Source organism: Ovis canadensis, chromosome 6, assembly GCF_042477335.2.
Source record: "Ovis canadensis isolate MfBH-ARS-UI-01 breed Bighorn chromosome 6, ARS-UI_OviCan_v2, whole genome shotgun sequence".
Taxonomy (NCBI): Eukaryota; Metazoa; Chordata; class Mammalia; order Artiodactyla; family Bovidae; genus Ovis; species Ovis canadensis.
Window position 1 is genome coordinate 133,843,948 of NC_091250.1, and position 13,244 is coordinate 133,857,191.

Below are 13,244 nucleotides of genomic sequence, written 5' to 3' on the forward strand. Positions count from 1 at the left end.
GCGCCTGCGCAGTGAGCACGGGCGCAGTCGGAAGCCCGGCGCGGACCGCGGGGACCGCGGGGACCGCGGGGACGGCAGCCCCGGTTGCCCACAGCGCGCAGCCCGCAGTCGGCCGCCGCCGGGGCTTGGGCCGCCCTGGCTGGGGATGGCAGCGGCGGCCGAGTCCGGGGCCCGAGGATGGCTTGGCGGCGGCTCCCCTCGCCCTGGCAGCCCGACCTCCAGCCCTGAGCTGGGCGCCGGAAGCCGCTCGCGATCGGGGCCAGGGTCCGGGCCGGGGTCGGGGCCGGAGCGGTCGGGCGCCAGGCCCCCAGTGCCCGCCGCGCCGAGTCACAGCTTCAGGAAGGTGACGCTTACCAAGCCCACCTTCTGCCACCTCTGCTCCGATTTCATCTGGGGGCTGGCCGGCATCCTGTGTGACGGTGAGCGCCCGAGACCCCACCGCGGACCCCAGCCCCGGCTCTCTGCACTTCCAGCAGGGGCCTCCCCGGGACAGAGCCCCTTGCCCTCGGGGCAGGAGCTTGCCAGGCCCAGACCTCCCGGCGGAGGCTATGAAGACCAGCTCCTCGCGGGGTCTGGGGGGCGTCAAGCGGCCGCGGCCCCTCCCCAGGACGATAAGGGAAAGAACCGCTCCCTGGGCGTCCTCACCTGGGTTGGAACCCGCTGAGGGAAGAGCGCGACAGCCGCCCGGTGCAGTGACCGGGGACGAGGCCAGCCAACCCTGGGCAGGTGCAAGGGCCAGCAGCGTGCGTGGCCAGGCGGGACCGGCCTGGGCCACTAGCTCCCGCGGCTGCTGCTGGTCTGCTCTCTCTTGGGCGTGTGCTGCTGCCCGCAGGGCTGCCCGGGCTCAGACTCCCAGGGAGCTGGGCCAGGCCTGCCACCCCAAGTGTGACGTGCCCTGACAGGGCCCCAGCCCAGCCGCCAAGCGAGCCTGGTCGGGCGGGGAGGCCCTCCGTCCTCTGGCTCCTGGGCGTCTCCACGCGTCTCAGCGGGAGGTGGGACGGGGCGGGGCGCCCCTGCCCTGCCCAGGGAGACAGGCCCGGGGCTCTGGGGACCCAGGAGCCTGGGGCCTGGTGTGCTGAGGCGGCTGGGCTGGGTCTGGGGGGAGGAGCTTCCAGGGAAGTAGCCGGTCCCCCACACAGGTAGGACCTCCTGCTGGTGGGCGCTGGGTCTGAGGGGCGAAGGAGCTTACGGAAGGGAAATGGGGGTGATGTGCGGACACTCTCCCCAGCTCCGGAGGGTGAGCTGGTGACCTCGGCACGCAGAGAGGCCTGGCAAGGGTGTGGGAGGAAGAGCGCCTTCGCCTGCCAGGGAGCACCCAGGATGTGTGAGGAGCAGGGGCTCTCTCTGTGGGCCAGAGGAGGAAGCTGAGCACCACCTGTCCAGAGCGGCCGCCTTCCGAGGCTGTGCCAGGCGGGCGCCTCACCCTGCTGCAGCCCTCCCCAGGATGGAGGGTGCCCTCCCCAGGACGGAGGGTGCCCTCCCCAGGACGGAGGGTGCCCTCCCCAGGACGGAGGGTGCCCTCCCCAGGACGGAGGGTGCCCTCCCCAGGACGGAGGGTGCCCCCTTGCTGCCTCCCAGTGGGCTCAGGAAGGTCTGGGAGAGTGTGAGGGTGGGCCCACTGTGAGCTCTGGGCCATCTGCCTCTCCAGGCAGGGCCAGCTGCCCTCAGGGGCAGGGCATACTGGTCCGTCAGGCTGGCCCTGGTCCGGACAGCCACCTTGTGTGTGGGAGGGGTAATTGGGGGTGTATGCAGTTGTGGGGGGCGAGGGAAGAGTGTCCCTGGAGAAGGGCAGGCAGAGATGCAGGAGCTGGCCAAGTCCCCGCCTGTCTACCCACTGCCAGTAGAGACTGGAAGGAGTTGGGCCTGTGTGTGTGTGGGGGTGGGTGGGGGGTGGACAGGGCCCGCTCAGGACACCAGAGCGCATGGTCATCCCGGATGGCCAGAGCCACCAAGCTGCTCCTCACTCAGCTCTTGGGGGTGGGGCTGAGGACCAGGCTGTCTCCACGCTCTCTCCCTACCCTGATGGCCAGGGTTAGGCTCAGGAAGGTCTGGGAGAGTGTGAGGGTGGGCCCACCGTGATAAGCTGTCTGCCCTGGTGCGGCCTCCCTCCTGCATGCCAAGCCCTGGGGTCTCTTGATTCCTGGGCAGGACAGGGGCCAACTCACAGGGCTCTCGTTCCCACAGTTTGCAACTTCATGTCCCATGAGAAGTGCCTGAAACACGTGAAGATCCCCTGCACGAGTGTGGCTCCCAGCCTGGTCCGCGTGCGTATGGGGCTCGGCAGCTGCACCTGCGCCTTTGGGGGGAGGGCGCAGAGGGTCTGGGGGCCCGGCTCCTGTGGTGGGGGCTGGGCTGGGAGTGGCCCCCTCACGCTGCATCCCTGTCGCAGAGCCCCTCCCAGGGCAGCAGGGGGCCTCCCTTCCCCAGGGCTCTGACCCTGTCTTCTCTGGGGTCCTTGGCACCCAGCAGCCTGTGGCTGTGCTTCCCTCCATCTGTACTTGATCCAGCTGGCCCCAAATGTATCAGCGAGGGGAACAGGCCTGGGGGTCGCCAGGACCTGTGCAGCTGGGCCTGAGCTGCAGAGGGGGCTGTCTGAGGTCACGCCCTGGGGCTGCCCCCAGTCAGTCCCGCACAAGGAACCGGCGGAGTCGGCATGCCGGGTGGTCCCTAGCAGGATCCCCTGGGAGCATGGAGGGGCCCAGAGGCACACACAGGACCCCGTCAGCAGGGCTTGGGAGGACTGAGGGGCCAGGGCTGGTGATGGCAGCTCCCTAGGCAGAGAGGAAGGGAGGCCTGGGGATCCAGGCTGAGGCTGCGCTCTGTCCCTCCCAGGTCCCGGTGGCCCACTGCTTCGGCCCCCGGGGGCTCTGGAAGCGCAGGTTCTGCTCCGTGTGCCGGAAGGGCCTGGAGGCGCCGGGCCTCCGCTGCGAAGGTACCGCCAGCCTCCCTCGTGGCCCCGCTCCAGGGGCCTGGTCTCTGCGGCCGGGCGGCCCCGCCCCCGGTGCGGTCGGGCCGCAGGTCTGGGGTGGGAGGCCGGGAGGTGGGTGCGGGCCATCGCAGGGCCGCCCCCTGCGTGCCGAGGTGGGCTAGGCGGGAGAGACGCAGAGAAGCGGGTTCCCATCCTGCCGCGGGGTCGAGGGTGCTCCTGTCTCTCACCACGGGCCCCCAAACGTTCAGGAAAGTGAGGTCCGGGGAGGGGCAGACCCAGGCCCGAGCAGGGGGCGGGCAGGGTCGGTGGGCAGCGACCAGAGGCCCCCTAACCCTGCCCGCCCCCCAGTGTGTGAGCTGCACGTTCACCCCGACTGTGTGCCCTTCGCCTGCAGCGACTGCCGCCAGTGCCACCAGGATGGGCACCGCGACCACGTGAGTGCGCGGGGCCTGGGGGAGGCCGGGGAGCGCGGCCGGACGAGCCGCTGACGGCGCTCTCCGTAGGACGCGCACCTCCACCACTGGCGGGAGGGGATCTTGCCGTCCGGCGCGCGTTGCGAGCTCTGCCGGAAGACTTGCGGCTCCTCGGACGTGCCGGCCGGCGTGCGCTGCGAGTGGTGCGGCGTCCAGGTGGGCGCGCGGGGCGGGGCCTCTGCGGGGCGGGGCTGACGCGCGGGGGTCGGGGCTACGCCGCAGGACCGGGTCCTGGGTCTTCGGCACAGCTCGTCTGCATCGCGCTGCCCTCCGGCCTTTGAGGGTGCAGGGGAGACTCAGGTCTCTGGCTGGGGGCACTCGGGGTGGGTCCGCCTGGCCTTCTGCGCCGGAGCCCCGCACTCGAGCCGCACCCGCTCCCCTGCAGGCCCACTCGGTCTGCTCCGCGGCGCTCGCCCCCGAGTGCACTTTCGGGCGCCTGCGCACCCTCGTCCTGCCCCCCGCGTGCGTGCGCCTCCTGTCCCGAAACTTCAGTAAGATGCACTGCTTCCGGATCCCCGAGAGCGCGGCGCCGGAGCCCGGTGAGCGGGGCGGCGGGGAGGAGTGGCCGGCGCGGGGCCGGGCCCTGACTGAGGCCGGCCGTGACCTTCCCGCAGGGGATGGGGAGGACAGCGCCGACGGCAGCGTCTCCGCCGGCCCGGGCCGAGAGGTGGGGGCGCCTGAGTCCGGTAAGTGGCCCCTGGCTGTCCCCGCTCCCACACCCCGGGTCCCGCTCCCCCGAACCGGCCCTCACTCCACGGACTTGCACGTGCTCTCCTGCGGCCCAGGCAAGCAGACTCTGAAGATCTTTGACGGCAGCGACGCGATGCAGCGAAACCACTTTCGTGTAGTCACGGTCCCGCGCCTGGCCCGGAGCCAGGAGGTGCTGGTAAGAGGGGGCCCGGCCGTGGGGGACCGCAGGCACCCACAGGCCTGGCCCCGGCAGGCCCCACCTTTGCTCCCCTCTCGCAGGAGGCGGCTCTGCGGGCTTACTACATCCCCGAGGACCCTCAGGGCTTCCAGCTGCAGGCGGTCCCCACACCTGCGCAGCCTGGCCACACCGCGGCTGCGGGAAAGGTCTGGAGCGCGGGGCCCTCTGAGGAGGAGGGCTGCAGAGCGGCTCCCGAGGCCTGGGTACTCCGCGCTCTGCCCCGCACCCAGGAGATCCTGAAGATCTACCCGGCCTGGCTCAAGTGAGACCAGGTCCCAGCAGGGCCGTGGAGGGTGGGGGGAAGGAGCGCGGGCTTTGCCCACCCAGCTCCTGAGCGTGTCCCCTGCAGGTTGGGTGTGGCCTACGTGTCCATCCGTGTGACCCCGCAGAGCACTGCCCGCAGCGTGGTGCTGGAGGTCCTCCCGCTGCTTGGATGCCAGGTGCGTGCCCGCCCCGCCTGTGTGCCTGCCCCGCCAAAGTCTTGGGGTGGCAGGGTCCCGTCTAGGTCTGATACCCTGAACTGTACCCCCACAGGCCGAGGGGGTCGAGGGCTTCCAGCTGGTAGAGGTGCACATGGGCAGCAGACAAGGTGAGGGGGCAGCCTGGCCCACGCCCTGACCTCGTCTGCCCAGGGGCTCCAGGACACCTGGGCGTCTGGGGCTAACGGTGGCGTCTCAACCCCGCAGTCCAGCGTACCGTGCTGGCGGACGAGGAGCCCGTGCTGGACCGGCTTCGTGAGATCCGGCAGGTCAGTGGGTGCGGCCACTGGCCCCTGGGGAGCCGCTGGCCTTGGGGCACGGCCTGCCCCTTGTAGACAGGGAGTCTGCCCTGAGGACACCAAGTCTGCGCTGGCCGGCAGCTGGCCGTCCTTGCCCGAAGTGCCTCCCCTCCCGAGGCCCCCGTGTGTCCCTCCTCTCCTGTCCTCCCCTGTTCTGGGGGCTCTTGGCCTGGGGTGTCTCCCCTTTGGCCCCTGTTGGCAGAGCGGGGGGTGTCCCTGGTGCTCCGCTCAGCGTCCCCTCTCTGCAGACGTCCCTGCGGCAGATGAGCCAGACGCGGTTCTACGTGGCTGAGAACAGCGTGCTGGCCCCGCGCATCTCTCTGTTTGTGGGCGGTCTGCCCCCAGGCCTGTCCCCCCAGGAGTACCGCAGTCTCCTGGATGAGGCCGTCGCCAGCAAAGGTGCGCCTGCCTGGACTGCCGTGCACTGGGCTGGCGGGGCACCTGGCCAGGGTCGGGGAGAGGCCAGGAGTCCTGAGGGGGGGCCGGGGGCTGCGGTGCCAAGGCGGGGCCCTCCTGCTCCTCTGTCCCTCAGTCACGTGCCAGACTGGTTCCTGACAAGAGGATCTCTGTCCTCACGTCTGAGGCCCAGGGCCTGTTATTCCTCTGGAGGGTTTCTGAGCCTCCTGATCTGGGCCCTGGGGCTGCCCTGTGCCTGAAGTAGGGGGCACTTCTGGGCGAGTGAGCTTCCCTTATGGGGGGTGTGAGCTGCTCTGGTCTGGGAGGCTGGGTGGCCACAGGCCCTGGGGGCCAGTCCCCGGCATCCAATCACAGTGCCCCCATCTTTGCAGCTGCCTTGGTGACGGTGAGCCACGTGTATTCCGCCCAAGGTGAGCCGCTGCAGACCGAGGCTAGGTCTGGTCAAAGGTCACCCTCAGAGCAGGCGGGGCAGCCCCGCCCTCTGGCTTCACCTCGTTGGGGGCCCAGAGGTAGGGGAAACCATGGTGTTTGTTTCCCGGCTCCCAGCTGTGATGCTTTTGCTAAAATGTGACTGAGGTGCAGAGAATATTCTCGCCACAGCCTGTCCTGCTTGCGGGTTCCAGCGTTTATCCTGGGAAACTTTAGATCTCCCCAGCAGGAGGACAGTGTCGTGGGGCGCGTGTCCCCCCTCTGGGGGCTGACAGCAGCTCCCAACACCCTCTGTGGCTCTTGTGGGCCCTGGGGTGTGTCTGCCCCAGCCCAGCTCCGGTAGCCTTGCTCCGTCCACCCAGCATCTCCCATCTCTGAGCCTAGCCGTCCTTGAAGGCCTCCCCCAGGGGAAGGAGTCACGCATGCCTCGGGACAGGCTGGCCCAAAGTGGGCATGGCCAGAACTGGGGTCATTCCCCTGCAGCTGGGGCCCTGGCCCAAGACGCTGTGGGGGCCAGGACCTTCAGACAGGCACCCGAGCTCACCGCCCACCTGCCACAGGTGCTGTGGTGCTGGACGTGGCCTGCTTCGCGGAGGCCGAGCGGCTGTACATGCTGGTCAGGGACACAGCTGTGCGCGGCCGGCCACTGACTGCCCTGGTGCTCCCAGAGGTGCTGGTGAGTGGCGCCAAGGCGGGTCTGGGGGTGTGGCTCCCATGCGGTTTGTCTTTATCTTGGGCCGTTGGAGCAAAGTCCAAACGTCTGCTACAAGGCCAGCTCACTCCTCGGGAGGGGCTGAGGTCTGACCCAGCCCCAGCCGGCCAGCCCTGCAGGGTGCACGTCCTCAAGCTGCCACGTGTGTGACTGCGCCGGCAGCCGTGGTGCGGTCGTGGGCCCTGGCCCCACTCGCCCTGCCTGGGAGGCCCCCGGGCCCTGCTCGCACCGTGGGCCTCCTCAGTAGGTGATCCTCCCCGACGCCCGAGGCGGTCCCGAAGTCCCAGCAGACCTTGTCCTCTGCTCTGTGCCCTGGTGCACCTCTGGTCCTCAGCCCGGTTGGCTGCCCAGGGCGCCTCCCATCACCAAGGGTGTCCGTGGCCCCCGACTTGAAGTCGGGCAGAATTGCAGCAGAAAGAGTCCGGGCTGTGGCTGGGGGCCACACCTTGCGGTCTCTGCTGCCCTGGCCAACCGTCCAGACAAGGGCGTGGCCGTGGGGGGCCCTCCCGGGGACCCTCCGCCTGCCCTGCGGCCAGAGACAGGTGAGCCCTGCCGGCCCTCTCCCCGGCAGCTGCCTGCCCTGGCGAACGGGGCGAGCGCTGCCTGCAGGCCGCCCTGCCCCGGGGGCGCACACACGCCCTCTGCGCGCCCACAGCCTCGAGCCACGGCGGAGCTGTGTGCCGCCACTGCCCACCGTGTCTGTGCCTGTCTGTCCCTCGTTACCCAGCGGCCCCCGCGGCAGGGGCCCCAGCCCCCCACCCCCACCAGCTGGGGACCCCTGCTCTCTTAAGTGCCGTTTCTGCTGTGTGTGGGGAGGGCCTTTACCCTTCGCTGGGGTGAGGTGTGGGGCGGCCCTGTGTGCCCATGTGCCCCTCCTGACTGCCGGGCGGGTCCCGGTGGCCTTCCCGCCTGGGCTCCTGGGCCCGTGGGCCAGGCGGGGGTGGGGCCTGAAGACATGTCATGGCAGGGGGCACCATGTTCAGGCTCCGGGCACCGTCCCTGCCCGTTGGCCAGTGGTCTGTGGGTGCTCTCTCTACTGCTGGGGGTGGCCACATGGCCTCCCTCCCAAGGAAGGCCAGTCCCAGACCGGCGTGGGGGGCGGGCTGCGGGTCGGGGGAGGCCTGGCTTCCCCCGGGGGCCGTCCTGCAGCCCCTGACGCAGCCCGCACCCGTCAGCACACGAAGCTGGCCCCAGACTGCCGCCCCCTGCTCGTGTTTGTGAACCCCAGGAGTGGAGGACTCAAGGGCCGTGACCTGCTCTGCAGTTTCCGGAAGCTGCTCAACCCCCACCAGGTCTTCGAGCTGTCCAGTGGGGGGCCGCTGCCCGGGTGAGCGCGCGGGGCGGGGCGGGGCGGGGCGGGCGGGGCGGGGCCCTCCTGCCCGGGGCGGGGCGGGCGGGGCGGGGCGGGGCGGGGCCCTCCTGCCCGGGGCGGGGCGGGGCGGGGCCCTCCTGCCCGGGGCGGGGCGGGGCCCTCCTGCCCGGGGCGGCTGCGGCCCGCTGGCCTCTGGCGGTGGCGGACACGCCGTGTCTCCCTGCTGCCAGGCTCCACGTGTTCTCCCAGGTGCCCTGCTTCCGGGTGCTGGTGTGCGGCGGGGACGGCACCGTGGGCTGGGTGCTCGCCGCCCTGGAGGACGTGCGGCACCGCCTGGCCTGCCCGGAGCCTGCTGTAGCCATCCTGCCCCTGGGCACAGGTGGGGTCGCCGGCACGCCAGGGGGGGTGGGGGGTGGGGGTGGGCTGGGCTGGGCTGGGCTGGGGGCGGCGCGGCGGGCCGGTGCGGAGGCGGTCTGTCTTGTGGCTCCCAGGGAATGACCTGGGCCGGGTCCTGCGCTGGGGCGCGGGCTACAGCGGGGAGGACCTGTTCTCCGTGCTGCTGTCAGTGGACGAGGCGGACGCCGTGCTTGTGGACCGCTGGACCATCCTGCTGGACGCTCACGAGCCTGCTGGCGGGGAGGACAGCGAGGCAGATGCAGAGCCCCCCAAGGTACCAGCGTGCCCGGGTGAGGGTGTGGTGCCCTGTGGGTAGCCGTCTGTCCTCATCCAGGCCACTCCCCAACGTTGCTCTGAGTGCTGTTCCCAGGCGGATGGGCAGCGGAGAGCAGGGCCACGGGTGCTGGGCTCGCAGGAAGCGGGGAGCCCCTGGGGGTCGACAGGGTCCAAGGGAGTCGCATCCTGCCCTCAGATCGTGCAGATGAGTAACTACTGTGGGATTGGCATCGACGCAGAGCTGAGCCTGGACTTCCACCAGGCGCGGGAGGAGGAGCCCGGCAAGTTCACGAGCAGGTCAGGGCGCAAGGGCGGCGCGGTGCTGCCCGGAACTTCCTGGGGGCTCACCAGCCGTGACCAGGGGGCGGGGGCCCCTCGTGACGCCGAGTCCCCTGCCAGGCTGCACAACAAGGGCGTGTACGTGCGGGTCGGCCTGCAGAAGATCAGCCACTCGCGCAGCCTGCACAGGGCCCTGCGGCTGCAGGTGGAGCAGCAGGAGGTGGAGCTGCCCAGCATCGAGGGGCTCATCTTCATCAACATCCCCAGGTGCCCACGCCGCCCCCGCCCCCCTGTCCTGCCTGCCCCGTGCACGGGGCTCCAGTCCCTACCCTCCTGCCCAGTCTCCTTCTGGCCTGCATGCCCCCCACACACAGGGCTCCTGGACTCTGGACCCCGCCCTCCTGTCCAGCCTCCCTCTGACCTCTGTGCCCCTCCCTCTCATGCAGCTGGGGCTCAGGGGCCGACCTGTGGGGCTCTGACAGCGACTCGAGGTTCGAGAAGCCGCGCATGGATGACGGGCTGCTGGAGGTGGTGGGGGTGACGGGCGTTGTGCACATGGTGAGCGTGGGGGCTGGAGACAGGGCCCTGGGTGTGCACGCGGGGAGCGTGGGGGCTGGAGACAGGGCCCTGGGTGTGCGCACGGGGAGCGTGGGGGCTGGAGACCGGGGCCCGGGGTGTGCGCACGGGGAGCGTGGGGGCTGGAGGCCAGGGCCCGGGGTGTGCGCACGGGGAGCCTGGGGGCTGGAGACCGGGGCCCGGGGTGTGCGCACGGGGAGCGTGGGGGCTGGAGGCCAGGGCCCGGGGTGTGCGCACGGGGAGCCTGGGGGCTGGAGACCGGGGCCCGGGGTGTGCGCACGGGGAGCGTGGGACCGGGAGACAGGGCCCTGGGTGTGCACGCGGGGAGCGTGGGGGCTGGAGACAGGGCCCTGGGTGTGCGCACGGGGAGCGTGGGACCAGGAGACAGGGCCCTGGGTGTGCACGCGGGGAGCGTGGGGGCTGGAGACAGGGCCCTGGGTGTGCACGCGGGGAGCGTGGGGGCTGGAGGCCGGGGCCCGGGGTGTGCACGCGGGGAGCGTGGGGGTGGAGAGCAGACCCTCAGTGCCGCCCGCGCCTGCTGAGCCTGGCCGCCCTTCCGCAGGGCCAGGTCCAGAGCGGGCTGCGCTCGGGCATCCGCATTGCCCAGGGGTCCTACTTCCGTGTTACCCTCCTCAAGGCCACACCCGTGCAGGTGGACGGTGAACCCTGGGTCCAGGCTCCCGGGCACCTGATCATCTCGGCTGCGGGCCCTAAGGTACATCAGAGTGGGGTTGGAAGCGGGCTTGTGACTGGTGGGCAGTCCAGCCATGGCTGGCTCTTCTCTGACCCTGAGAGGTCACAGGGCCGGATAAGGCGGCCAGCCCTTAGCCACCACTCCGTCCCCCTCCATGAAACTGGCTGAGACAGGGGTGGTGGCTCTGGGCCCTGTGGCCAGGTGGCCTGAGTTGTGACCGCCCCTGCGTGCCCTGGGACAGGTCCACATGCTCAGGAAGGCGAAGCAGAAGCCCAGGAAGGCAGGGCCGCCCAAGGACGCGCGAGCAGATGGGGCACCAGCCCCCGAGGGGGACCCCAAGTAGTGGTGCGTCCTGGAGCAGCAGTCAGCGGCGGACAGATGTGCCCACAGCTGTGGCCTCTGGCCTCCCTGTCTCTTCCCCATGCCACGTGGAGACTGCTGGGTGGGTGGTGAGGGGCTCCCTAGGGCCCAGGTCGCTGTCCTGGAGGACACGCACCCCTCTGGAGCCCCTCTGCCACCTCTGGGCCCCTGAGCTGGGCAGCACCAGACCTCAGCAGTGCCCTGAGACACTCCTGCAGGGCAGCTGGCTCTCTGCGCCTTGGGGGTGCCCAGCGCAGTCCCAGGACACCCCAGCCACTGGCTTCCCAGGCCACGCAGTGCCTGGCTGGCCCATTCTGGAGCTCTGTGGGGACCCTGGCGTGACTGGGCTGGGAGAGGCAGGCCCTGAGGAAGCTGGGTGGGCCTGGCCCCCCGGGAGGTGTGCGGTGCCCTGGAGGCAACAGGAGCTGGCCCGGCCGGGACCCCCGAGGAAGTGAGGCGAGCGTGCGGCGGGAGAGGTTTAATCGGCTGGGGAAAGCGCTTCGCCCCCCACGTGTCAGCAGTCAGCACGCGGGTTCCGTGTCCACCGAGCAGACTCGTCTCTGTGCTTCTCTGCGTGGGGACGGGGGACACAGATGGGCTGCGGGGGGGTCACTCAGAGCCCCGGAGTCCAGCTGGCCCGGAGCCCTGTCTCGGCCCTGGAGGAGCCGGGCCCAGCTGCCTGGGGACCCCGAGGCTGGGAAGGGGGGTCCGGAGGCCCCTCTGCCTTGGCGCTGGCTCTGCCAGGCCCGCACCCTGGGTGGCGGCCGCACCCTGAGACTGGCCTCGATCTCAGACACGGCCCTGCCCAGCCCTATGCCCGCCAAGCTCGTGCCAAAGCTACCCAGACACGGGCACCACGAGGGCCGCGGGCCTCCAGTGCCCGGTGTGTGTCCCTCGGGCCTGTGCTCCTGGGGGTGGAGTCAGCTTCTGCTTCGCAGCTGCACCGGTTGATGGGAACTGTCTTGTCACTGTTGTTCGGGTGGACGAGCGCCCTGCGTGTAAGCGAGTCTGAGTCTGTGTGAGCTTCCTCGTGTGTAACCTACTCCCTGAAGGTGACCGTAATTTATATCTTGGACAAATAGAGTCTGGGCACCCGCCCTGCTGCTGTCCGTCTCCTGCGTTGCTGTGCCCGGGGCGAGTCGTGGAGGGTGGGGGGTGCTCTGGCAGCCTGCTGGGGCCTCTGCACTGGGGTGTAGACTGAGTCCAGGGAGGGGCTGGGCCTCCGCCTCCTGCCAGCCCTCTGGGGCTCATCTCTGCTGGCTCGAGCAGACAACGGGCACAAGCAACACAGTGAAGCTGCCTTGAGACTCTTCTCTGCAAAGTGGAAGTAATCTGAGGCAGAACAGGAATCTTCACGAGGCCCTCGAGGTGGGGCGGGGTGGGGCGGCGCTAGCAGGGGGCAGGGAGCAGCAGGGACTGGGCCTCGTCCGCGGCCCCTGGCGCCGGGCACGCGCGCACAGGCCCCAGCAGGCCCCGCAGGGCCCGCAGGCCGGCCAGCGCCAGGCGCACCAGGAGCCGCAGCAGCAGGAAGGCGAAGGGCACCGCGATCTGCATGGCGTGGAAGATGGCCGTGCTGAAGCTGCTCAGCACGCAGGTGCAGGCGAAGGCCAGCAAGCTGGCGCAGGGGTACAGGGCGAGCTTGGCAAACATGAACGCGTGCTCGCGGCCCCCGAAGCGCGCCGAGGGCTGCAGCGTCTCCCCCTCCCGCAGCAGGGCCGTGGTCCAGATGGCGAACTGGAAGATGCTGGCCAGGAAGATGATGGCGCAGCTGACGCGCACGCTCTCCAGCTCGTCCCGGGGCTGCTGCGCAAAGGCTGACGTCTGCTGGTAGGCCAGGGGCAGGCCGCCCACGAAGGCCAGCGAGAGCGTGTTGAGCAGCCCCATGGGCCGCGTGGCCCTGCGGATGTGCAGGAACAGCGAGTGGTGGGCAAACCAGAGCAGGCCCACCGTGGCGAAGGAGCCGAAGTAGGCCAGGAAGTGCGGCCCGGACTCGCCCAGCGCGGCCACCAGGCTGCCCTGGAACTTCTCCTTCACGTCCTTGGCATCCGGGACGTTGTCCTCGCTGAGGGGAGAGAGACACCAATCTGCAGGGGCCCCGCCTCTGGCATCCGGTCAGCGCGGCGGCCCCCGCACACTCGAGCTTCGGATGCGTGAGCAGCACGTGCGGAGTTTCGGCGGTTCTCTGTTGACATGCGCGGGGCCTTCACCTCAAGCTCAAGTTCCACTGCGGCCTCTGCTGTCTAGGCTGACCGCAGCCCCTCTGACGTGCACGGGTGGTGCTGGGAGGCCTGCACCCCCCTGCAGGGACCCTTCCATGGGGCGTGGCCCCACAGGCCTTCGGGGCTTTGCCCGGGCTGAACTTGACTGTAACAAGAGTCTCAGGCACACGGGGGAGGTCGTGGACGACAGCCACAGCCTGGACAAACCTGGCAGCCCCATGCACGCTGGCGGGTGGGGGCAGGAGACAGCCTGGGGGCTCCCGGGGACCCCCGCCTGGGTCCTCGGGCTGTGCCTCTTGGGGGAGAAAGGAACCTTGACGCATGGGGCGCCCAGCCACAGCTGCCCCTCACTGCCACCCAGCAGGGACGAGGCGGGCAGGGCTCTGGCTCAGGGCAGAGCCTCAGTCTGGGCCTCAGAGATTTGTGCCCATGGACATTTGCTCCTAATTTTTTAAAATTCACAAGT

The 13,244-nt window shown here is 70.4% G+C and overlaps 2 protein-coding genes across 11 annotated transcripts in view; one reads left to right on the top strand and one right to left on the bottom strand.

Annotated features, from left to right (window-relative positions):
- Positions 1-11,656, top strand: DGKQ (diacylglycerol kinase theta). 7 transcript variants are annotated; one of them, XM_069594965.1, is made up of 23 exons: positions 1-419; positions 2,185-2,264; positions 2,833-2,932; positions 3,278-3,363; positions 3,433-3,558; positions 3,788-3,941; positions 4,017-4,088; positions 4,188-4,288; positions 4,372-4,592; positions 4,680-4,770; positions 4,865-4,919; positions 5,017-5,078; positions 5,357-5,507; positions 5,897-5,935; positions 6,515-6,630; positions 7,842-7,993; positions 8,209-8,357; positions 8,470-8,648; positions 8,847-8,947; positions 9,050-9,196; positions 9,376-9,487; positions 10,068-10,220; positions 10,441-11,656. In XM_069594965.1, the coding sequence occupies exons 1-23, from the start codon at positions 146-148 to the stop codon at positions 10,540-10,542; spliced, it is 2,823 nt and encodes a 940-aa protein (XP_069451066.1). In that variant the 5' UTR covers positions 1-145; the 3' UTR covers positions 10,543-11,656. The 7 variants fall into 7 exon arrangements, with proteins under 7 accessions (XP_069451066.1, XP_069451069.1, XP_069451068.1 ...); XM_069594961.1 differs by having other exon boundaries at positions 57-419; positions 5,897-6,034; XM_069594962.1 differs by having other exon boundaries at positions 17-419; positions 3,788-4,088.
- Positions 11,023-13,244, bottom strand: part of TMEM175 (transmembrane protein 175) — a 21,817-nt gene continuing 19,595 nt past the window's right edge. For all 4 annotated transcript variants that reach the window (XM_069594969.1, XM_069594970.1, XM_069594971.1 and 1 more), the window contains one exon: positions 11,023-12,621. In XM_069594969.1, the coding sequence (XP_069451070.1) occupies positions 11,949-12,621 (673 nt within the window). In that variant the 3' untranslated portion in view covers positions 11,023-11,948. The remainder of the gene's footprint in view (positions 12,622-13,244) is intronic.